The following is a 25,650-nucleotide window of genomic DNA, read 5'->3' as shown; positions in this document are numbered from 1 at the left end:
CAACTTGTGGGATCCTTTTTGTTTCTACAAGTTTATTGTCTACAAATTAGACCTTTATTCCAACAAACTACAGAGGCAGAACACAGGGTAGAAACCCCATAAACGTGATTTATGAAATAACTAGTAGTCAATTATACCAAGAGGAGAAATGGAGCCATGACAAGATAAATGTAGTCCTTTCACAAACTAGTCTGCTTGATGCATGTCATTGGTCATTGTTTGGACTTTCTATATTTTTTTTCAGCAATATTTTTATTTCTGTAACTACTATTATATTTCCTAAAACATCCATTAGATTTTTTTTGTTCTCTTTATATCAAAGGACACTTCCTGACACCGCCTTTGTCAATATTTTTGCTTCTGATGTAAATTCTGCCCTCACTCCCTTCTTCTTAAAGTGTCTCTGTCCATCACCCCCTCCCTGACCCTCTCTGATTCTGGGGTTCTTCCTGCTGCCCAAACATAAATAAGAATCTTGGTGATTTTATTCCATTTCCTTATTCCATTCACTCACTTCTGAGCCAAAAAATTGTTTAGGTATTTTTCATTCTAACAAAAATGAAAAGAATTTTCATTTCATATTCCCTTTTATCCCTGCTGTTGTTTAACACAAGATGTCTTACAAGTAATCTACCTTATCCCACTTTCTCATCACTCGTGATGCCTAAATCTCTTTGTAATCTGGTATCTGACCTGTAATATAATAAAACCTCTTGATCAAACCTAGTGATTTAATCCTTCCTGAGTTTCCTCACTACCTTAAAATCTACTTCTGTTCAAATCTGCTCCTATTCCTGTTAGCTTCAGGCCCCTTCTCCCCTCAATCGGTTTTCAAGGCCAGTTAGGTTTCCCTGCATGATTCCTCTTTTATCTGTTTCTTCTTCATTTCTAAGCAGCACTTATGGGACCAGTTCAGGGTTTTATTATCTTTGGACTCTTAAAATAATTTTCAAACTGGTCACAAATTTCCAAAACTCTCTCCTTTATCCCCTAATGGTGGCTGGCTTAAACATCAACCAAAAGAATCAGTTTCTAGTGATTTTGGTGCTACCTAAAATGAAATAGCTCACCTGAAATGGCCGTTATAAAACAAAGCAAATAATATCAAAATCAACAAGAATAGCAAACAGGACCATTTACTGAGTGCTTACTGTGTGCCATGTACTGTGTGAACCGTTTTACATGTATCATCTCATTAAATTCTGACAACCCCATGAGATAGTAGTATTATTATCCCATTTTACAGATTTTAAAAAATGCCTTTAAATACCTTATCCAAGGCCATTCAGTTAATAATACAACAGAATTTTGAACATAGGTCAGTCTGACCAGAATTTGTACCCTCAATGTCTGTGCTGTTATCATTGCTGGAGATACTCACTGTGGACTCTAGACAAGAGATGTTGCATAAGACGTTCAAGAGCTAGATGGCCTGACCTTAAGACTTGCTCTGTAATATTCCACTTATTCACTTGTACATGTGTTGAGAACTGCTATTATAAAGCAGGATGCTAGGATCCACATGCAATGGAAGATGATTGGGACACTGAAAACTGCAAAAATGAGCTCACAGTATAGTGAAGGAGGTAGATGTATATATGGATAGAACTAAAGAAGTTGGGATGAAAAACAGAGGGTGCTGAGGGGGGCTGGGTATAGCCCTCTACACTTGAACTGTTGCAATGGACAAATGGCATTTTAAATCCAAAGGGTGTGACTTAAAGTTGGATATCCTACATAAGTCCAGGAAAGCAAAGTAGTCCAGATTTAAAACTCATGGCAGTAGCATGACTTATATATTCTTGGAGATAGATTCTATGAGAGATTCTACGATTTCTTTTACCAGGGAGTAGAAGCTGGTGGAGATTCTTTAGCCAGGGAATAAAGTTAAGCAGTGATGGAGGAGGTTAGACTTACCAGCAGTGGGAGAATTAGAGAGAGATTGGAGGGAAGAATCTCAAATAATACACTCAGTCCACACGAGTCAACCAAGGAATGACTCATGGAAGAAATGAAATGAAGAAAAAAAAGATCAAAGTTATATTTGTTTTTTTAAGTTTATTTTGAGAGAGAGAAAGAAAGAGAAAGAGAGAGAGTGTGTGCAGGCACACACACACACAAGGACCAGGCAGGGAGAGAGGGAAAGAGAATCCAAGCAGGCTCTGCACTGTCAGCACAGAGCCCAGCATGGGGCTAGATCTCACAATCCTTGAGATTGGTAACCTGAGCCAAAATCAAGAGTGGGAGGCATGAGCCACCCAGGAGCCCCCAAAGTTAGTATTTCTACACAAGAATTGATGCAACTAGATTTCTTTATGGGATAAGTGTGCTAAGAAAAGCATTAATATAAATCAAAACTGAATTTCCTACCTTGAAGGAAATTAAAGTAATGGAAAGGAATTTTTTTGGTAGTACAGATTAAGAATTTAGTTGGAGTTTGAGGTACTAACCACCATTATTTGGTCATTCTAATGTAGATCATTACATCAAAACTGAAAATAGTCTTAGAACTTTGGAAATGAGTCAAGGTCAGATATTAGCCCTGCAAGTCACTTATATCCTTATCACTCCCATTGCTCTCTGTACAAAAGCAACATCAGCACATCCTTTGAGCTTTTAGAAATGCAGAACCGCAGGCTTTTCCTTATGCTCTGGAATAGAATCTGCATTGTAACAAGGTCTCTTACATGATTTACATGCATAAAGTTTGAGAAGCACTGTTTTACTTAGTTAAAGACACAGCATAGATGAGATAAGGGGGGAAACAGATGAGAGATCCAAGGATAAAACTCTATTCCACTTTGGGAGGTAGGCTAACAATTAGCAATAGAGAGGAGAAAAAGGCCAAGAGAAACATTTCACAAAACATGTCAAAGAAAGAGTTCAAGAAAGACGGTGCTGACAATTCCACTGAGAGGTTAAAAAGGTAAGAACTGAGGGGCATCTGGGTGGCTCAGTTGTTTAAGTCTCTGACTTCAGCTCAGGTCATGAGCTCAGTTTGTGGGTTTGAGCCCTGCGTGGGGTTCTGTGCAGACAGCTCAGAGTCTGGAGCCTGCTTTGGATTCTGTTTCCCCCTCTCTCTGCCCCTCCCCCACTCACACTCTGTCTCTCAAAAATAAATTAACATTTAAAAAAAAGAGTATGAACTGAGAAAACACTTCTAGATTTAGCAATTCATTGGTCATTGGTGACCACAAAGAGATATTTCAATGGAATGGTAAAAAAGGAAAGGAAACCAGTGAAAGGGAATAAAGATTGTAGGGGTGGAACAAAAACCAGGTATGAGAGAACAGACCACTCTGAAAAGTACTGGAATGAAGAGATTGAAAAATAGCTTGGAAGAGCTAACAGAATTAACAGAAAATGTTGTTTGGTGATAGAGAAATCTTCAACCTATTTGCAAGCAAGAGGCATGGTCCCAATGGCAGTGAAGGGGTAAATTTGAGAGTAAAGTCTTAAGGAATGTGGAAGGGACAGGATGATGAGCACAGTCTCAAGTCAGAAATGTGCTCCTTGGAAAGAAGAGAAGGAGGATGAATCTGGGGTGAAGAACGAGTGAGCTGATGGTGGATTATCTAAATTTCCTTAGTTTTGCAGAAACCGGGATGGACTGGAGTAGGAAAAGAGCCAGGGAAAGTAGCCAGGATGCTATTTCCAGGATCCAGAGTATGGTGACAAGTGTCTGAATTAGAATTATTGGCACGAATGTGAAGAAGTAGAAAATAAAGACATTGATGTACTTCCCAAAGGCAGAACCATTATAACTTGGGGGCTTATTAGCTGTAGGAGAGGAAAAACAAAAAATGAATCAAGATTCAAGTTAGAGTGAATGGAGGAATGAAGGTACTTCAGAAAGTACTAAGATGTGGACCTGAAATATCAAGAGAAACAGTAGGAGTTCAATTTTGTCATGTGAAGTTTGAAGTACTGGTGAAACTAAAGTGAAAATGCTGCTGTTTTACTTTTTATTCATTCAGTATATATCAACTGAGGGCCTATTATGTGCCAGATGCTGATCTAGGGACTGGGAAGATTAAGTTGGTTATGATACACATGGTTCCTGTCCTCACAGAGCTTAAAATTTACATGGAAAGACAAATGGATAATAAGGCTTTGGGCTCAATCGAGAATTCAGACATCAAAAATATTTGCTTCTTAAAAACCTGGGGGGCAGGGGGGGAACACAAAAAAAGAAAGGCCAGAGCCTGCTCTGGACCAGCCCAAAAGGAGGGCCCTCATTCTACATTAACAGTAAATAACTACAGTATGAAAGTGTCAGAAAATGTGAAAATGATTTCTAAACAAATCATAAAGCTTTAATAAGTTGGCAAAGGAGTGAGAACTAAAGCAATCTTGAACACTTTAACAAGTTGGAAACATGGGAAGGAAAAAATAAGCTATTAATGAGGGAATAAATTTGGTTAAAAACATGTTTTACTCTTCATTGGGGCCAATTTGGAAAGGTTTCTTTTGCCCTTAGATATATTGAGGACAAATGTGTACATTCTTCCATTCAAAGAGTAAAAACACATCTACTTTCCAATGTGAATTCAGGAAAGGATTTAGGAACATGAATACCCATATGGACCCTATGCAAACAGTAACAGAGCCATGTGTTATGAAGGATAACGTGATACGCCATTAATATTTCCAAACTTAAAACAAAATGAAACATAGGGGTTTTCTCACTTGGAAACTTACTGCATTGAGCTTTCATAGATTAAGTCGAAATCCAAGTATAAAGACAAAAAAATTTTCTTTGTATAGGATAAATAGGGCTGTATGCATCAATGAGAAAAGATGCCAATATTACACAGAGTGCCAGTATTAGAATTCAGTGCATTACACTGATGCCAGTTGGTGTTCCTAATGCAAGCTAAAGGCATTCAGATTCCAATGATTATTCAATAAAGTACTCCTGAAGGCAAAACTCAGCTATATTAATCTTCTGGTTTTCAAGAAGCAAACATTCCCTATAGCTACTATTATTCTAACCTACTGGCTTAGTCAAAATTCTAAAACAAACAAACAAAAAAACCCAGCATCTTGTAGGGTAGATTTCTCCAAGTCTGCTTCCAATTACATTCATTTAGAATCCTGGTGGATTTATTTGGGTGTTTATAATGTGCACAGTAGTTCTAGGGCCTTTCAACAAGGACCACTATTTTTTCTCAGCTACCACAAAGACTTTAAATTTCAGCTCCTTATTAACGGTATTAACTAGGAAGAAAGGAGGCATGTGTAAATGAAATCCGTAAGTACTCTAAATGCTTTCTTTTAAGCATTACCATTGAATTCTTCCCTGTTAGTCATGTCCTAAGAGTTTCCTATTTTTGTCCAGGATATCTTGATTGTCCCATTCATCCAGGTTTCAAAGTTTACAAGTATCTTGATATGTTATTATTGAATCTTAAGAAAAACACTTTATGCTAAGTAGAATTATCAATTTTGACTATTGTGATTTAATGGGCATGGCTCCATCTATTTGATGACAAGAGTAAAGCCAGGGTGTGTGGGAGATGAACAAGGGGGTTAGGGAGAGATACATGCATGGTCTGAGTAGCTTGGGTCTTCTAATCAATTGCCTTGGTTAATATCCTAGCTTCATCAGACCATCTGTTCCTCTCCTTCTCCCTGTATTATCTCTTTGTGCTATCAAACCATGGCAACATCTGTCAACTAGAATCAGTATCAGATAAATTCCTTCATGAAGAGTAAGGCCAAATGGAACTGAAGGAAAAATTTGAGGACAGGGGAAGAAATCATATCCAAAGCATGCTCTATGGATTTGTGGGTTAGTTAACTCCATGAATTTATCAAGCAAGTTAAGTAACTATTAAAATCAGCTTCATTTTGCTACAAGAGCTCCACATTTCCTTGCTTCCTTTTTTTGTTTCCCCTTCTGTCTTTAAATTAGAAACTCAAGAAACTGAAAAGGAGTAAGAAAGCAATCCGTAAATATTAACCTTCTCAGCATGGTACCCTGGATCAATCCAGTAAAAGCTGGAATTACCACATGAAAGCCTATTCTGTCAAGAGTCCATGTTCCAAACAAAGTAAGTTAATGGACTTAGTGGTGGGTGATAAAGGAACATTTTAGTTTCTTTGAAACATCTCAAGCTTATTTTTCAAGAAATTTGGTTTTGGCACTATCTTCTACATGGGTTTTTCCAATAATTTCTTCCTTCAGAACTATGAACATGTGAAGGGAAATCTAATTTTTTTCTTAGTCTAAATTTCCTAATGAAAGTCATATGAAAGGTACTCTTGAGAACTTAGGAACATTTTTAAAGATCTTTTTTTGGTTCAATTTAGACAAATAAAAATAAAACACTACACAAGAGATTATGTCCAAAAGTATATGAAAAGTATATGAAAAGTAATAGTGGATATTAAGACTCTAGTAAGATGCTGCTATGCTAGAACAGCGAAAATGCAAAATGCTGACAACATGAAATGCTGGTGAGGATGTGGAACAATCCGAATTGTCCTATTGCTTACAGGAGTGTAAATGGAAAAGTCAGGCGAAAAAAAAAGTTAAATATACATTTCCCCTGTGACCTAGCAATTCCACTTCTAAATATTTATATAAGAGAAATTAAAACATAGGTCTACATAGTCTTAAAGAAAAACATTTATAAAATCTCAATTCATAATAACCCAAAACAAGACATAAGTAAGTACCCACGAGTAAAACACTAGATAATAAATTCTGGACTATTCACGTAACAGAATACCACTCAGAAGTGAAAAAAGAATGAGAGGTGCCTGGGTGGCTCAGTGAGTTAAGCCATCAGACTTCAGCTCAGGTCATGATCTCAAGGCTCGTAAGTTTGAGCCCCACTTTGGGCTCTCTGCTCTGTCCCCCTCTTTCTCTGTCCCTCCCCACTCGTACTCTCTCTCAAAACTAAACAATAAAAAAAAAAAAGGAATGAACTATAACACACACAATGTCATGAAAGAATCGCAAAAACATGCTGAATGAAAACAAGGGGACACATAACATGCTGTATGATTTCATTTATGTACAATTATAGATTAGGCAAAACTTATCTACAGTGATGGAAATCAAATCAGTGGTTGCTTCTTGAGAAAGGTACTATCTGGGGGAATGAAAAGGTTCTATTTCTTGATGGGGCATAGAATACATGATTATGTGCATTTTTCATATCTGATCAAATAGTGCATTATATTGGATTTAAATTATACCTCAATAACACATTTTTTATTTAAAAAGGAAATGAGGGCATCTGGGTGGCTCAGTCAGTTGAGGGTCTGCCTTCAGCTCAGGTCATGATCTCATGGTTCATGACTTCAAGCCCTGCATCAAGCTCTGTGCTGACAACTCAAAGCCTGGAGCCTGCTTCAGATTTTGTGTCTCCCTCGCTCTCCACCCCTCCCCTCCACTCACATTTTAACTCTCTCTCAAAAAAATAAACACTTTTTAAAAAGTTTAAAAAAATAAAAGTGGGATGAAACTTTTAAAATTTAAAAATCACTTTGAGTCCATTTAACTTTTTTAAAAAATTTTTTCATAGAATGCCTCGGTTGAAGTGAATTTGGAATCCTTGTCAGATGCAAAGTTTTGAATTAAAAACATTTTTTTAATGTTTATTTCTGAGAGAGAGAGACAGAAATCTGGAGAGGGGCAGAGAGAGAGGGAGTCACAGAATCCGAGGCAGGCTCCAGGCTCTGAGGTGTCAGCACAGAGCCTGACGCGGGGCTTGAGCTCACAAACCGTGAGATCATGACCAGAGCCAAAGCTGGACACTTAACTAAGTCATCCAGGTGCCCCTGAAGTTTTGAATTTTAAAGGTAATGTAATAAATACTTATGGTAAACAACCATTGTCTATCCCAGCTTCAGCATTCAGTACAGACCATACCAAATATATGTGCTGGATGGATGAATGGCAATCATTTGAAAATACATTCGATGTTTCTTATTTTGTCCAGTGCAGGAAGATAGGAGCTTCATTTCCAAACCTGTGCTTTTTCCTGTGTTTACATCTCTCCCTGTGTCTATGTCTCCAGTTTTCTCCAGCACTGATTCTCAAACTTAAGTGGGCATCAGAATTTTCCAGAGGCTTGTTAGAACACAGATTACTGAGCCCCACCTTCAGAGTTTCTGAACATGAGAAGTGAATCCAACTGATTCTGGTGCTATTGGTTTGGGGCAACACTTTGAAAACTACTGCTTCTAGTACTTCAACTGTCAAATCAAAGATCCATCCTTTTCCAACCAAAGATCAGTATTTCCAACTTTCAACCATCTTTCCTAACTGCCTTGGGCCTCATCCTCTGAGCTTTTATTACTCTTCTCACGGAAATTCCCCATTGCTATTTGGCTCATTCTCCTTTGTACTTTATTCTTTGGAAAGAAAAAATGCTTGCGTGTGTTTTCTATTCAGGTAGGTGGTTAACTTCCTCATGGGGAAGGGCCCTCACTTAGTATTTTCATTCCCCTCACACTTAGGACAGCCTGTATAGCTAATGGGTGATCTGTATGTGCTAATACCCCTGATATTTATACATTCTTCTAAAGCATGTACAGATACCAGAAAACCAAGAGGTAGGGGGCACCTGGCTGGTTTAGTGGATAGAGCATGTGACTCTTGATCTTGGGGCTGTGAGTTCAAGCCCCACGTTGAGTGTAGAGATTACTTAAAAACAAAAACAAAAACAAACACAAAAACAAGAGCTAATTTACAGGTTAAAAAAATCTTTTGTTAGATGAATTACCTGTCATTGGGACAGTGACTCGGCAATGTCCAGTCATGGTGTGGGTTAATGAGGAAACCCCAGGACAGGAATACAGAACTTGGCGACAGAGTGCCGACCACCAGCTGGAGAGGTTTGCGAGAGCGTGCTTTACCTGTGGAGGTAACATACGGGTAACAGTTTATTTTTATATTGGGGTAAAATGCATAAAAATGACTCAGGAAGATGATGAAGAAGGTGAAACCATCAAGTGTCTTTTCATAGAGCACACCAATATTATTAATTTTGTGCCCATGAATTTAAGCATAAACCCAACAAAATATTATTTTGAGATTTATGTGTGTATGCATATATGTGTGTGTGTGTATGTGTGTGTGTATATATATATATATATATATATATATATATATATATGCGTATATGGGTAATGTATGCATGTAAAGTATATCCAGTCATACCCAGGTTTTATTTCTTGTGGGTTAGGGATGTATATAAAGGTCTTAGCTATTACCAGTGAAATGAATAATGCAAATGGATTCACTCCATTTCTTTTACAGATACAATAAAAGCATATTTGGTTCCCCATCCCCTACTCAAGACTATGAACTAGTGTGAAAGAATATCAAAGAATAGAAAGCTTAACATCTAGCTTGTCGGTTATATTCTTTTTTCAAGCCAATTTAGAAGCATAAAAATCCCTTGTCATACTATTATAGTAAGCATTTTTTTTTACCTTAGTGTCTATATAGAAAATGTATGCACTTTTTTTTTTTTTTTTTTTACACATTCTTAATAATGCTGGGAGAGTGGAGATAATATAGGAATCACGGTTCTTCTGATGGGACTAATTGGATTTGGGCAATGCCAAGAGATGGTGACAAACCACTTAAGATCTTTTTCCAGCATATAAGGGGCAGATATTTGCATTTTCAAAAAATATTGGAAACTTCAGGATTAGGGGACAGTGCAAAAGAGGAATGAAGATTCTTTGCCATGGAAACCAACACTGGCTCAATAAAAAAAAAAATCTGTAAATAAAATAATACAGTATCTAATAAAATTATGCAGAATATAAAACATTCTATATTTTCATTGGACCCTGTCTTTCATTTCGTGAAATACCTGTTGTATTTGCTATAGGAAGGATTTGTGTTATTTTAATCTAACACAATAGGAACTAATAGGAAGGTACCCTTTGTATGAGCTTAGTGAAAGTTACCTGAACCAAATGTCCTTGACAATTTTGTCAGGCTTGCTGCTTCTATTAGATTTAAGTTCTGTCAGTTGTTACTGTGGTAAAAACCCTTCTTAGCCAAGAATATGTGTAAACAAGTAGTGGCAGATTGTTTCCTTGTAACATAGCTGAATTTTTTAAAAAGACATTTGAAATAATTGTCAAGGATAGCTGTTATTTTGTTGTAAACATGCATTTATCCTGCTCTATAAAATTTTCCAGTTCCACCTATGATACTACCTAGCATTACTATGATTCCAAGAGTCCAAGTCTGACTGCCTATGAGGGTAGATTAGAACCTGATGAGAGTGAGAGGTTTATGCTGTTTGAAAAAGCCCTGAAGGGATTCTGATATTCCTTTTCTAGCCCCTGATTGGTTCTCCCTAATGTAATACCACTATCTCATTCTACAAATGAAAACTAAGGCCAAGCTAAGTTTCAAGGGTATCCAAGTTCATACCAAGAGTAGGGTCAAGACTCAAATTTCTGTCTTCTGAACTGTACCTTTGTTTTGTTGTTTTTTTTTTTTTCTCTACATCACTGGCATAGCTCACCATGTATGAAGATAATGCCATTTAGAGACAAAAGATAAATTTTCTTTTCTCCAAGGGAACCTAAAGCCTACAAGACCAGAAAGTATTTATTTCACTAAGTATCGATCTGATACAAAAGTGATTAAAATGTATGTGGTAAATGCAAATATAAAATGAATCAAAGTTAATACATTAGTCATTATATCATTCTCAAATTCACATTACAAAAAAAAATTACACCGCTGCCTGAAAGGAAAGGTGGGGTAGTACAGTATATCCTGAACAAAATGAAACAATTTCCTGAGCCCGTCATCACAAAGAGAAAAATAATTTCCAGACCAGTGCCATACAAGTCCCCACAAAGTGCTACTGAGTTGTAATCATTCTTTTGACGTCCCTTACACATCTTTGTGTTTTTTGTATTAAGAAAGAGTTTGATGAATGTGAGGCCAGAATCCCATGGGTCCTTACTAATACTTCTTGACTCTATTAAATATTTTGAAATAAAGTCTTGAAATGGTGACTATCATTACAAGTTATAAGGAGTAACTGAAATTTCCCTGATGCTTTGGGATAATTTAAGGGGCCAGGAAAAGGGGTTTGTATTTTTCAAAATGCTTGACTATTAACTGCTTCTCTAAAAAAGACATGAAAAACAACTGAAGGAGGGGAGGGGACTGTGGCAACCTATTTCTGGTAACTGGCTTGGCTGATGCGTCCAGAGGACAGGATTCACAACTGCAAAGGGGAGTTTTGCTCAGTGTGTTTAAAGATCTGTATGCTCCCCCCACCTCCATGCCAACCCTTTAGAAAGATCTAACAAAGGAGACCCTTCGTTGTTTGACATTTAGTGTACTATAAAAGAGAAACATGATTAGGAAATATGTAAAGAATAATTGACATTAGAAAATGAAAGAGAAAACCAAACCTTCTTCTCAAGTATCTACAGTTAGGGAGATTTAATACCAGACAGTAAAAGCATATTCACAGCTTCTACAACCTCTTACAGCAAGGGCGGCTTATTTGATCTGAGAAGCAATTTTAGTAGTGAAATTGGAAAATGTAAGGTTTTTAATCTTTCTCCAGTCATGTAGAAAAGGCTTCTACTCACTTATTCCACATGGCATTTACTTTCCTGTTTCATGTCTCCCCATCCCTGGGAGTATCTGTGTTGTGTTGCTATTGTTTCATGAAAGCAGTCCTTGCTCTATTTGTTCGACTAAATAGAAGAGGTTTTGAAGGAAGAGATGAGGAGTCAAGTAAAACCCAAGTTCCAACCCATGTAACATGCCTATAAATGAGTTACGCTTTTGAAATGTAAACAGTCTCCTTTAACAAAGGTTAGACATCAGATTTTGCCCTTAAGATCCGGAAAGCACAATAGAGCATGGGTTCACACACTGCCAAGTAGAAACAAGTAGAAACAGGCTAGCAGGAGCTAACTCTAAGTGAGCAATTGCTGTGGGCCAGGCCCTGTGCTACGGGCCACACATGCATCAACTCCTTTAACCCTCACAACGGCCCTTGTATGCAGGGGAGAGGAGGTACACACAAGTCCCGTAATTTGCCTAAATTCCTCACGTTTGTATGTAGTGGTGCTAGGAGAAGGTCCCAAGCAGTCTCTACAACCAGACCATAATACTTGCAAGGAGGGTTGACACAGGGCCTGCTGTGCTGTATATTCTAATCCATGCTCCTAAGGCTTCTCCAATGCACTTGGTCTCCGTGGGTAGAAATGAGAAGGCATGGCTTAAAGTAAATAAAAGCTTAAAAATGAACAAAATATACCTGAGCATGACTTCTTTTGACTTGGAGGAGGGGCAGGCCGCACAACAATCAGATACTTCGGTTCCGCATCTGGAAATGATAACATTATTTCTTCAGTAAAATTCTCTGAGAAGGAGCAACATTCACGACAGTACATCCATGTCCTGACTCAACGTTCTCCAGCATTAGTCATCATAACCACATCACCAGTGGATGACAGGACCCAGGAATTCGGTAAGTTAATACTTCCTGAGATGGTTCAGTCCACTAAGTCTTTTAAATGAATATTAAATCCAGATTTTCAAAACCAAATGGACAGGAGTCGGGGAGAAGTCTTAAAAGAATCTTGCTAGACACAGATTTCATGTCACATTTTCATCAATTCTTTCCTCTGCAAAGAGGTTTTCTTTTAATCTGATCATACCCATTTTGTTACCCTATCCTTCACACTCTTCTGATGCTTCAGAATCAGAGAAGGAAAATCATACTTTCATAAGACACAACAGGGTCTCACATGCTGTGTGATCTGAAACTGCTCACTTCTCTGTTAATATCAATATTCTTTTTTTTTTAATGTTTCTTTATTTTGAGGGAGAAGGAAGGGGAGGGACAGAGAAAGGAGGAGAGAATCCCAAGCAGGCTCTGCATTGTCAGCACAGAGCCCAGCGCAGGGCTTGATCTCATAAACTGTGAGAACATGACCTGAGCCGAAATCAGGAGTTGGACGCTTAACCCACTGAGCCACCCATGTGCCCCCACAATATGAATATTCTTAATGTTCCTTTTTTTTATCCTACTTGCATAATTTCTCAGCCTGTTATCATACTCAACCCATCCTCTTCATGAGCAATTTTTAAATAGAGTCACCATTTTGTGTTGGTATACTTTCACTAGAATATGCCAATGGGAAATAAAGAAAATATCTTAAAAATATTTAGCCTTTAAATAAATGATGTTTAAACAATCAGTATGCACTACATCAGTAACTAATAATTTATCAAATAATTTTTAAAAATTTTTTAATGTTTATTTTATTTTTTTTTTTATAAATTTTTTTTCAACGTTTTTTATTTATTTTTGGGACAGAGAGAGACATAGCATGAACGGGGGAAGGGCAGAGAGAGAGGGAGACACAGAATCGGAAACAGGCTCCAGGCTCTGAGACATCAGCCCAGAGCCTGACGCGGGGCTCGAACTCACGGACCGCGAGATCGTGACCTGGCTGAAGTCGGACGCTTAACCGACTGCGCCACCCAGGCGCCCCAATGTTTATTTTATTTTGAGACAAAGAGAACATGAGCAGGGGAAAAGCAGAGAGAGAGAGAGAGAGAGAGAGAGAGAGAGAGAGAATATCCCAAGCAGGCTTCATGCTCAGCTGAACCCAGGGCTCAATCTCACAAGTGTGAGGTCATGACCGGAGCTGAAATCAAGAGTCAGACACTTAAGCAACTCAGCCACCCAGGTGCACCCAAAAGCTTTTTTTTTTAATTGATGTTTCCAAGATGGTTGATTTTAATATATATAAATAAGCCAAATGCACATTGGGCATACTAACTAGCATTTCCTAAGCACTTCTACTGGACTGATTGATGAATCTTATCTACAATAGTTCCTCAGTAACTTTGGATCCTGAAATTCATTCTATACCCAATTTCATTTGGATGCTGCAGTCAACAAGAGTTCACCTCTGCTTGCTCAGGCAGACCTCACATCTTCGTTTTGTTTTCATTCTGAGTGCAAACAGCTCCCCTCTCCATGAGTTTGGAACAGAGGTTTCTCTGCCCAAGGTTTTACAGAGCTGACCTTCTTCTCAGATACAGACAACGTGGCAATTCAGCCACTTTTAATGACTTGAGACTTTGTCTTTTACTGGACACTCCATACAACCTTATTTGTTATAACCTGCTACAGTAATTACACTCCATAAAGTAAACCAGGTAACCTCTTGAACTGACATCAGAGCTTTGGCTGCTTACTGATAATTACCTCATAACCACAACACAGATAAGGGAATATTCATTATGTTTCAGATCTTGTGTTTGAAAGCCTATCTTGCTTAGAAGAGCTTATACAAGGAACACTTAACCTAAATCAAGGTCCCTAATAAGAATATAATGTGTTTCCTGATTTTATTTGGGATATAAAGGAACAAATATTAAAAAAGCACCACATATTCAGTACTTTCTATGTGTAGACTATTTGTTAAGCACTTCACATTTGTGACTTAACTACTCCTCGTGGCAACCCTACTTGATACATACTATCATCACCCTAATTTGTAGATGAAGTTACTGAGGCAGGATCAGCTTTGTGGGCTGCACCATGCACCATCAAGCAGGGCCCCAGGTCCAGAGGGGTCTCATGCTTGGTTTAATGCCCTGCTGTCACCATCTTGAAATTCTTAATAGTTAAATCTTTGAATCTGTGTTTTGTGAGAGAAGCCTGAAGGGACGATAAAGCACATGTGTGAGTAGACAGGAACCATATGCAATTCCTGTGCTTTCTTTCTTTCACATTTAGCGGTTGAGATGCCTTATTAGGTATAGCATTCTGAGGGACCCCTTGTGGTAGGGTCCCCTCCTTAAGGAAAAGAAAAACCTCAAGGCAACCTGGCTACACGCATACGGGACAATATCCCTCACAACCTTGAAACATGAGACCACTTAATCAGACTACACGTTTGTGTGTTACCACATATGGGAGAAAAAGAAGTAGAAAATATATTAAAAAAAAAAACTATGCCATGTGGTGTTTGGGGCTCAGTTCCTTGGGTACGAACCCAACTGAGCGGTGCCAGCAGGAATAAAGTTGCTTCTTGCAAAGAAAAGCCTCGGTGTTACAACTCTGTGTGAGAATCCTACTACACCCTGAGGCAAGGGGATTCAGCAAGACTCAAAGGTAAAACAAGGTGAACCTATTGCATCTAGGACCGAGGGAGTGGGTGCGGAGGGGGCTGAGAGGCCACACTGTTCAATCAAACCCATACTGGCTTCGCTGCAGAAAGAAGGAAATGGCATTTTAATGCCAATGGCAGAACAATCCTATAGTATCCTTTCTCATTCATGTTAGTTGTACCCTATTTGCCAACCAGTTCCACTGAAAATGATGACCTAGAAGCAAAGGGGAAACCAGAGCAAGGCCCGATTCCCCCCAATTTTCACATTTTCCTCACTCGTAAGTAAGTCCAGGGCGGGTTGTGGCAGCATGTCCACGCGCCAAGGAGTCAAGTAAAAAGAGCAGTTAATTTTGTGCACTTCCAGTCCTCTGGTAAGAATGAAGTACGTGTGCATGTATGAACTACCAAGAACAAAGTGTGGCATTTCAGTGACTCTGCTTAGGAGCTAAAGGCCCAATTTTGCATTTAAAATTAGCATTGCACAATGTAAAGATAACTGGCAAATTTCATGCTAATGATGTATAGTTTTAATTTACTTAATAGCATTAAATAGCAAATAAAATGATATCACAAGGTGAGAGAAACGAAGAAAGGAAAAATTTTTTATTTTAATATCTTTAATGACATTTTTCTCCTGCTTTTTGAAACAAGGGCCTTCCATTTATGTCGCATTTGGCCTTGCAAATTATATGGCTATCTTAATCTAGTCCTCAAAATGCCCTTTTACTTTTACTTTTAATGTTCTTTTTTTAATGTTTATTTTTTGAGAGAGACAGAGACAGAGCATAAGCGGGGAAGGAGCAGAGAGAGAGGGAGAGGGAGACACAGAATCCGAAGCAGGCTCTAGGCGGTTGGCCCAGAGCACGATGAGGGACTTGAACCCACTAGCCATGAGATCATGACCTGAGTCGCAGTTTGACGCTTAACTGACTGAGCCACCCAGGCACCCCTACTTTTTTGGGGTTTTTTTGAAGATTATTTTGAGGGGTGGTCAGGGGGAGGGGCACAAGGAAGGGAGGGGCAGAGAGGGAGGGAGAGAGTGACAGCATCCCAAGCAGGCTCCACACTGTCAGTGCAGAGCCCAATGCGAGGCTCAAACCCAGGAACCATGAGATGGTGACCTGAGCCAAGAAAACAAAGGTAAATCTCTATGTTTCTTAAATTATCCTCACTGTGGTGGAGTCTCAGACCTAGCCTTTCATTTCCCTCCTTGATGCACATTAATTCAATTATGCCTCAGTGGTTTTAAAACAAAGTCCAGAAACATGAGAACAATAACATACATAGAAGCCAAAGATAGTGCCATGATCTAAGACATATGGTTACATGAGCAATTTAAAAGTAATTTTTGTTATGATCAGTCATTTTGCATAAAGCACAGGCTGTTACAGTCAATTACAAATTGGAACAGATGTGGGGAGCTGGGTGCAGTTATGTTGCCTCTCACTGCTCATTAGAAGCTTCCAACATTCATGTATTTCAGCAGACCCTGCACTTGGTTTGGAACACAGAGATGGAAAAATAAAACAACTAGAAAAACCAGAATTTCTATTTCTGTTATGTACTATGAAATTCTTTGTGGGCAGCCTGGAAATATATACACTGTAGCTTGATCAGCAATTCTGGCAACACATGCCAAAATATACTTCATTTAGAAAATGTGTATAATTAAAATGTCAATTTCAGCAAATTTGTGTAGAATGCAGTTACTTGAACCAACTTTCCATTCCTAGTAATTAAGCCTATATCATGTTGTCGACTAATTACATCTAATTTGTTTACTATTTCAAATGCCCTGGAGGTGAAGGATTGGGACGAGCTTACTTTTTAAGACAGTGTACTATTGAAATCCTTTATAAAGTACTAAATTTTTTGATAATGCAAATAATCCTCCCATGATTGCCCTGTTTGATAAATGTCAATTATCACATGTTTATTAGAGGACAAGTACGTTGTAGGACACCGCTTCAGAATGAGGTCATAGCGAGGTTTATTTCTGCCTTGCGCGTTTCCACAAAATAAACATTTAATAAGCCAGCATGATCCTATAGGAAATCATGTGAAGGACTTGAACAAGAATAATAGTTTGCCCTTGCCATCTTTTTAACCATTTTGTCTCATATCAAACTAAATTTCTAGACATGAAAGCATGGACTCCAGAGCCTGGAATCAAATCCTGTTTTTTAGTTTGTTATACAAGGTGAGTGTTTAATGTACGTACATGTTTCCTCGCCTACAAAATGGGAAGAATCATAGTACCTAGCTGCACAGAAATCTTAGTGATGATTAGCCTGTAACAGTGCCTAACACACAGAAAATGCTAAGTTTTAAAAAATATTTTTATTTTTGAGATAGAGCACAAGCAGGGGAGGGGCAGAGAGAGAGAGAGGGAGACACAGAATCTGAACCAGTCTCCAGGTTCTGAGTTGTCAGCACAGAGCACAACACGGGGCTCAAAACTCCTGAACCCTGAGATCATGACCTGAGCCGAAGTTGGACGCTTAACCAACTGAGCCACCCAGATGCCCCAGAAAGTACAAATGTCAGCTATTATGAGGACAATAATGATGAGTTCTTGAAAGCAGAAATTTGCCTTAAGAGGCCCTGAGGACTTATAAAAAGGAAAGAAAAAGTTTAAAGCCTTGTTTTTTAAACCAACCACCACAGACTCCAAAATGCAAAAATATCACAAAAAAGAAACTTACACACCATACGACAAAGATCTTATATCCTGACCAAACTTTAAACTGAGCTGTTTTTCAACAGGGCCCTGAGTCTTGGGGTTTTGTATTCATCTCTGTTTGGGCCGATTTTATCAAGAGTTTTGTTCAAATAGTTTAGGCAGGATCCTCTATCCTCCATACTTGACCACACTTGACATGAAATGAGTTTCCTTAACCTCCACCATCCTCTGATCACCCCAGCTTGCCCTTAGCAAGAGTCCTGTCAGGTCAGTTGAGCCAGAATCTCCCCTGTCTTTCTTCATGTTTCTTCTCAGTTATTTTCCATCCACTGACTCACACCCTGTTCCATGGCTAGAAGTACTCACTTTTCCTTATTGTATTCAGAATGCAGCTTAATCTCTCTCCCATGCTGCAAGACCCCATTGTAGTGGTCCCTATTTCCCCTCAAATAAAGTTTTGCCAACCATCTTTAACAAGTACCACTGAGTAACTTTTCCCTTCATGATACTCACACATATCAATGGAAAAAAATCCTAGAATATTGGTAAGTAGAATCGGTCAGCACATACTATGGCTAAGTGTAGATTATTCCAGAAATGTATCATAAAATGAAAATATACTTATTTCAACAGGTAACTAAGAGTCATTTAACAAAATTCAACACCAATTTTTTTTATTTTTTATTTTTTATTAATTTTTAATTTATATCCAAGTTAGTTAGCATATAGCACAATAGTGATTTCTGGAGTAGATTCCAGTGATTTATCCCGTATGTAAAACACCAGTGCTCATCCCATCAAGTGTCTTCCTTAATGCGTCTTATCCATTTAGTCCATCCCCCTACCTACAACCCCTCCAACAACCCACAGGTTGCTCTCTATATGTAAGAGTCTAAGTTTTGTCCTTCTCCCCGTTTTTATATATTATTTTTGCTCCCCTTCTCTTATGCTCATCTGCTGTGTATCTTAAATTCCTCATATGAGTGAAGTTATAGGATATTTGTCTTTCTCTAATTTCACTTAGAATAATACCCTCTAGTTCCATCCACGTTGTTGCAAATGGCGAGATTTTATTCTTTTTGGTTGCTGAGTAATATTCCATTGTACACATATACCACATCTTCTTTATCCATTGTATGTATATACCCCATCTTTATCCATTCATCCATCGATGGACATTAGGGTTCTTTCCATACTTGGGCTATTGCTGATAGTGCTGCTATAAACATTGGGGTGCATGTGCCCCTTCGAAACAGCATACCTGTATCCCTTGGATAAATACCTAAGTAGTGCAATTGCTGGGTCATAGGGTTGTTCTAATTTTTTGAGGAACCTCCATACTGTTTTCCAGAGTGGCTGCACCAGTTTGCATTCATACCATCAGTGCAAAAGAGATCCTTTCTCCACATCCTCGCCAACATGTGTTGTTGCTTGAGATGTTTATCTTAGCGATTCTGACTGGTGTAGGAGGTGGTATCTCTTTGTGGTTTTCATTTGTATTTCCCTGATGATGAGTGATGTTGAGCATTTTTTCATGTCAATACCAATTATTAATGATAAATAAGGATTCAAGGGAATCTTTCCTTAATATGATAAATAGATCTTAAGACATCTGACCTAACTTTATTGAATGTACTCTGCACATAATTCCTATTGAGTAACTCTCCCTAGTTTAACATTTAATTCTCCTTTTTCTTTTCATTATTTTTAAAAATATTACACTAGGATTCTGGGGGGTTTTTTAATTAAAAGATTTAAGTTAATTTTTAATTAAAAAATTTTTTAATGTTTATTATTTTTGAGAGAGAGAGAGAGAGAGAGAGAGAGAGAACAGAAAGCAAGCAGGGAAGGTGCAGAGAGAGAGAGGGAGACACAGAATCAGAAGCAGATTCCAGGCTCTGAGCTATCAGCACAGAGCCTGATGTGGGGCTCGAACTCACAGACTGTGAGATAATGACCTGAGCTATAGTCAGCCGCCCAACCGAGCCACCCAGGTGTGCCCCAAAATTTTTTTTTCAAGAAAGAGTATGCATGAGTAGGGGAGAGGGGCAGAGGAGGGAGACAGATTCCCAAGCAGGTTCCAGGCTCAGCACGAGCCCAACGCAGGGCTTGATCCCAAGACCCTGGGATCACAACCTGAGCTGAAATCAAGAGTTGCACATTAAGCCAACTGAGCCACCCAGGTGCACCTAGGATTCCATTTCATAACCTGCTACAGGCTTTCTTTTTAAATTTTATTTATATATTTAGAGAAGGAATAGAAACAGGGGAGAGGCAGAGAGAGAGGGAAAGAATCCAAAGGAAGCTCCACACTGTCAGCTCAGAGCCCGATGTGGGGCTTAAACTCATGAACTGTGAGATCATGACCTGACCAAAATCAAGAGTCAGACCCTTCAGACTGAGCCACCCAGGAGCCCCTCAGCTTTTCTAATAAGCATCTAAGACTGTAAATTAGGAAACAAGAACATAATCAACTATATTATGTGTTCTTTTGGGGACTAAAATGAGGCAGTGGGTTAGAAGCATTACTGGAGTATTTACACACGAGGCCAACTTACCAGAACTATAAATTAGAACTAACTTGCTCACCAAGACCCAGATTTCAGTTTCTATGTCCATTTTCCCTTTTTTTTTTTTTTTTAATTTTTTTTTTCAACATTTTTTATTTATTTTTGGGACAGAGAGAGACAGAGCATGAACGGGGGAGGGGCAGAGAGAGAGGGAGACACAGAATCGGAAACAGGCTCCAGGCTCCGAGCCATCAGCCCAGAGCCTGACGCGGGGCTCGAACTCACGGACCGCGAGATCGTGACCTGGCTGAAGTCGGACGCTTAACCGACTGCGCCACCCAGGCGCCCTGTCCATTTTCCCTTTTGAGGTGCCTCCTTGTTTTACTGAGAATGGCTGTCCTCTTCAAATTTATTTTCACTTGTTCTCAGAGAGGATCACAAAAACAACCATTTCCAAGTTACTGTGAGTGAATTCATGTTAATACAGTGCCTGTGCTCATGACACATTCTATTTTCATTACATGGGAAAAGCATACATCTGCTACTAAATACACACAGAAAGGGCATCAGGCAACAAGTAGGGAGAATATTTTGGCCCAATGCCTTTCCTATTCCTTTCCTTATTTCCTGAATTCATAAGGTGTAGAGAACCACCATCTCAATGAGCTGAAGACAGCTGGCTGGCAAAGGTTTTGTTAGAGACTAGACCTGGGGAAGGTGTGCAGGCTCTATTCTGGCAGGAGAGGGGCCAGGAAACAAACTGTTACAGTGCTTTAACGGTCTGGGTTACGGGAGGTGGACATCACCTCAGACACCTTTCAAGGTCCAGAGAAGGGATTCAAGATGAAAATGAATTTACAGGTGACTTTGAGTCTGCTAAACACAGTCCACAAACACCTTTTGTCAGTAACTAGATTTTTGTAGTCTTAAAAAAAAAAAAAAAAAGGAGGTTGAATAGGTAGAATTACCCCTACTATGATTTAGAGGGTTAAAAACAACAGTGATGCTTTTTCTTTGGTTCCCTTGCCAAGAGGGAGAGACAGCTGCCTCTGGGTCCCCAGGGGAAGAGGCTGAAATCTTCGCCCTCCTGAACTAACTGGGGCCTTAGAAAGTCTCCCGAGATGCAGAACTTGGGTCCTAGAAACTCAGCAAGGAGAACACAGGATGTGGAGCTAGAGTCCTGTTCACACAAAGGGCCCCTCTGAGAGGCTGGGCTGGCCCCTGCTGGAATTTTGGCCCGTAGGTACCTGATCAGAGGGTGGAAGAACAGCAAATAGGTAATGACAGCAAGGTCACAACTTGACCTAAGGCCTGTCCTAATAAGGTCAAGAAACTGACAGATTTTTTAAAAATGTTTATTTATTTATTTTGAAAGAGAAAGAGAAAGCAGAGGAGGGGCAGAGAGGGGGATGGGGGAAAGAATCCCAAGCAGGCTCCACACTGTCACCACAGAGCTGGACCCAGGGCTCAAACTCAACAACTGTGGGATCACGACCCGAGCTGAGATCAAGAGTGGGATGCTTAACCAACTGAGCCACCCAGACGCCCCTGAAAGTTTCAAAACTGGCTGAAGAGGGTCAGTGATTTGGAAGGAATTGCAGCGGAGAAGGGTTTCAAAGCTGCTGCCTCACCGGGGCTCTTACTGGAACACAGAGTGGTGTGCTGTGGGGAAAACGAGGCTCCTGAGAACTCAGAGTCAAAAGTTGACACAGAAGGGTCAGACTCCCAAGGTGAAAAGTATTTAGCTGTTACTGAATCTTTTCTATTTTGGTTGTTTATCTTACTTAAAAACATTTTTTAAAGTAATATCTTCCTTGCTCAAGCTCCAAACCCCAGTCAAACCATGAGAAAAACATTAGTTAAAACTAAATTGAAGGACATTCTACAAAATATCTAACCAGAACTTCTCATCCAAAGTAAAAAGAAATTGATGTGGTCCACTGGATCTGAAAGAGACATGACAAAATGTAATGTGGTACCCCTCCATGGGCTCCAGGAAGAGAAAAACGATCTTAAGTAAAAACTAAGGAAATCAAATAAAGTACCAACTTTAGGTAATAACATATCAATATTGGTTCATTAGTTGTAACAAATGCACAATATTAACGTGTTAAGAATAGGAGAAGTTGAAGTATATAGGAATTCTTGGTACTATAGGAGCAACTTTCTGTAAAGCTATTCTAACACAAAGAGTTTATTTAAAAAAATGAAGTATCTGTTAATAAAAAACAGGTAATATGAAATTTATGTATCAATGAGGCAAAGGAAGTTGTTTCAGTGAGCATAAAATAAAAGCCCTAGGGGATGCAAAAGCAGCATCATTAATCAATGGCTTTATTGTTAATTTTTTTTTTAATTTTTTAATTTTTTTTAACGTTTTTATTTATTTTTGAGACAGAGAGAGACAGAGCATGAATGGGGGAGGGGCAGAGAGAGAGGGAGACACAGAATCGGAAGCAGGCTCCAGGCTCTGAGCCATCAGCCCAGAGCCCAATGCGGGGCTTGAACTCACGGACCGTGAGATCGTGACCTGAGCTGAAGTCGGACGCTTAACCGACTGAGCCACCCAGGCGCCCTGTTTTTTAATTCTTTATCAAAGAATGGTGTGATTTTATAGTTAAAGCTACTTTAGAATTTGATAAAGTAAGGGAAGTATTTTTATTAGATGCCAATGTGGCACATCAGAATACTACTAATAAATGAAGAATAAAATCACTGGGGCACCTGGCTGGCTCAGTTATTTAAGCATCCGACTTGGGCTCAGGTCAGGATCTCACGGTTCGTGAGTTCTAGTCCCGCGTCAGGCTCTGTGCCGACAGCTTGGACCCTGGAGTCTGCTTCAGATTCTGTGTCTTCCCCTCTCTCTGCCCCTCCCTCACTCACACTGTGTCCCTCTCTCTCTCAAAAATAAGAACATAAAAAAAAAGAATAAAATCACTGATAAAACCTAAAACAACAACTACGGCCAGGGACGTCTCCATACATTAATATCAATTTTTCTTTCCATCTTCAAGTGTCCACATGCCACACTTAACTGTAATCTGTCCTAAACAGGTACAATCAATTCCCTTTAGTTTTTAGCATTTGGCAGACAGCTCCTGTGGCTTATTTGGTCAACACAAACACTGAGTAATGTCTGTTCGAAAAATCCCCTTGAAAAGCTTCCCTGTGTTTGAAACCCAGGCAGAGAGAGTTCCACCACTTAGCCGCTAGTCAATTCTGGGGAGAAAAAAAAAAAACCTCCAGACTGTGGCCATGGAGGGGAGAAGCAAACAGAGCTCCAGCCAGGGTCCTTGGCTCTGCTGTTCTACCTCAGCTGCCTTTGCCTAAACTTGCAGACATTATCCCTGGCCTGCTGGTCCATGAGGAAGAGAGGGGAGCCTCATTGAGATAGAGGGGTGTCCAATCTGGCAGGGAGTTAGAATATAAAAAGACAGTAAATGCTACTTGTCTGCTCATTTCTTTTTTTTTTTTTAATATATGAAATTTACTGTCAAATTGGTTTCCATACAACACCCAGTGCTCATCCCAAAAGGTGCCCTCCTCAATACCCATCACCCACCCTGCCCTCCCTCCCACCCCCCATCAACCCTCAGTTTGTTCTCAGTTTTTAACAGTCTCTTATGCTTTGGCTCTCTCCCACTCTAACCTCTTTTTTTTTTTTTTTTTCCTTCCCCTCCCCCATGGGTTTCTGTTAAGTTTCTCAGGATCCACATAAGAGTGAAACCATATGGTATCTGTCTTTCTCTGTATGGCTTATTTCACTTAGCATCACACTCTCCAGTTCCATCCATGTTGCTACAAAAGGCCATATTTCATTTTTTCTCATTGCCACGTAGTATTCCATTGTGTATATAAACCACAATTTCTTTATCCATTCATCAGTTGATGGACATTTAGGCTCTTTCCATAATTTGGCTATTGTTGAGAGTGCTGCTATCAACATTGGGGTACAAGTGCCCCTATGCATCAGTACTCCTGTATCCTTTGGGTAAATTCCTAGCAGTGCTATTGCTGGGTTATAGGGTAGATCTATTTTTAATTTTTTGAGGAACCTCCACACTGTTTTCCAAAGTGGCTGCACCAGTTTGCATTCCCACCAACAGTGCAAGAGGGTTCCTGTTTCTCCACATCCTCTCCAGCATCTATAGTCTCCTGATTTCTTCATTTTGGCCACTCTGACTGGCGTGAGGTGGTATCTGAGTGTGGTTTTGATTTGTATTTCCCTGATAAGGAGCGACGTTGAACATCTTTTCATGTGCCTGTTGGCCATCCGGATGTCTTCTTTAGAGAAGTGTCTATTCATGTTTTCTGCCCATTTCTTCACTGGGTTATTTGTTTTTCGGGTGTGGAGTTTGAGGTGTCTGCTCATTTCTTGAAAGGCACCTCATCGTTAATTTCTAAATTCCAGTGGAGTAACCAACCTTGCTCCCACCCCACCCATTCTCAAGTTCCAGTGATAAAGTGGCAACAACATACTGATACCACACCAATCAGTTTCAGCAACAGAGTAGAAGTGCTTCATATTTGAACTGCAGTTCACATCCATCCTGAAGCCGTTACTCGAAAAGAAGCTCAAATGTGGTTGATGAAACAGATCCTTCCAGAGGAGAGTAACAACCACTACCACCACCAAAAAACTCACCACAAAATAATATAATTGACCCTCAAGTAATTACATATTAAAAAGCTAGAATAATAATTGATAGACCTGACCCACTCAGAAACATCACTGATACCCCTTCAGAAAGTTTGGTATCCTTATGGGAAAAAAACTGATGGGGCATTTTTCTAGAAAACTGGGTAAAGAGCAATGTCTGCTTAGGTATATGTTAGCTTACAGTCTTGCAAAGGTTCATGGTAGCCAAAAGTTCAAATAGAAGACAGAGTAGTTTTACCTAAGGTCAGTAGTGCATGAAATTTACTATGTTTACTAAGTTTATGAATATAAGAGTTTAGTAATTTTAATAAATCACTTAGATTACTAGCTTTTGCCCTTAGTTGTCCATACAAATGGAAGCCTATAGAATTATGAATCCTCACTAATTAATAAAAGTCCTCCACCGTTTAGAGTATTTCTAAGCCCCTGTAGGAAGATGTGGTAGATGGAACATCACGTAGAATCTGATCCAGACTCAGTTCATGTTTTGTTCATTTCTGTGCCTTTCAACTTGGAAACATAGTGATGGAAAGGCAAACATTTTCAGAAAGAATGAATGGATCTGTTCCTCCAAGCCTTTATTGCCAGAAGGATGCAAGAGCTAAGGCTTTTCAAGGAGAAAGGAAAAAATAATTAGGGGCTTGGGT

The 25,650-nt window shown here is 39.2% G+C and overlaps 1 protein-coding gene across 38 annotated transcripts in view; it reads right to left on the bottom strand.

The window, feature by feature from the left end:
* ABI3BP (ABI family member 3 binding protein) overlaps positions 1-25,650 on the bottom strand; it is a 261,584-nt gene that overhangs the window by 156,726 nt on the left and 79,208 nt on the right. For all 38 annotated transcript variants that reach the window (XM_058731566.1, XM_058731582.1, XM_058731576.1 and 35 more), the window contains exons 3-4: positions 12,276-12,344; positions 8,742-8,874 (exon numbers count right to left, since the gene is read on the bottom strand). In XM_058731566.1, coding sequence (XP_058587549.1) covers positions 8,742-8,874; positions 12,276-12,344 — 202 coding nt within the window. The remainder of the gene's footprint in view (positions 1-8,741; positions 8,875-12,275; positions 12,345-25,650) is intronic.

This window comes from Neofelis nebulosa, chromosome 5 (assembly GCF_028018385.1).
Source record: "Neofelis nebulosa isolate mNeoNeb1 chromosome 5, mNeoNeb1.pri, whole genome shotgun sequence".
Lineage (NCBI taxonomy): Eukaryota > Metazoa > Chordata > Mammalia > Carnivora > Felidae > Neofelis > Neofelis nebulosa.
This window is presented reverse-complemented; position numbering and strand designations above follow the sequence as displayed.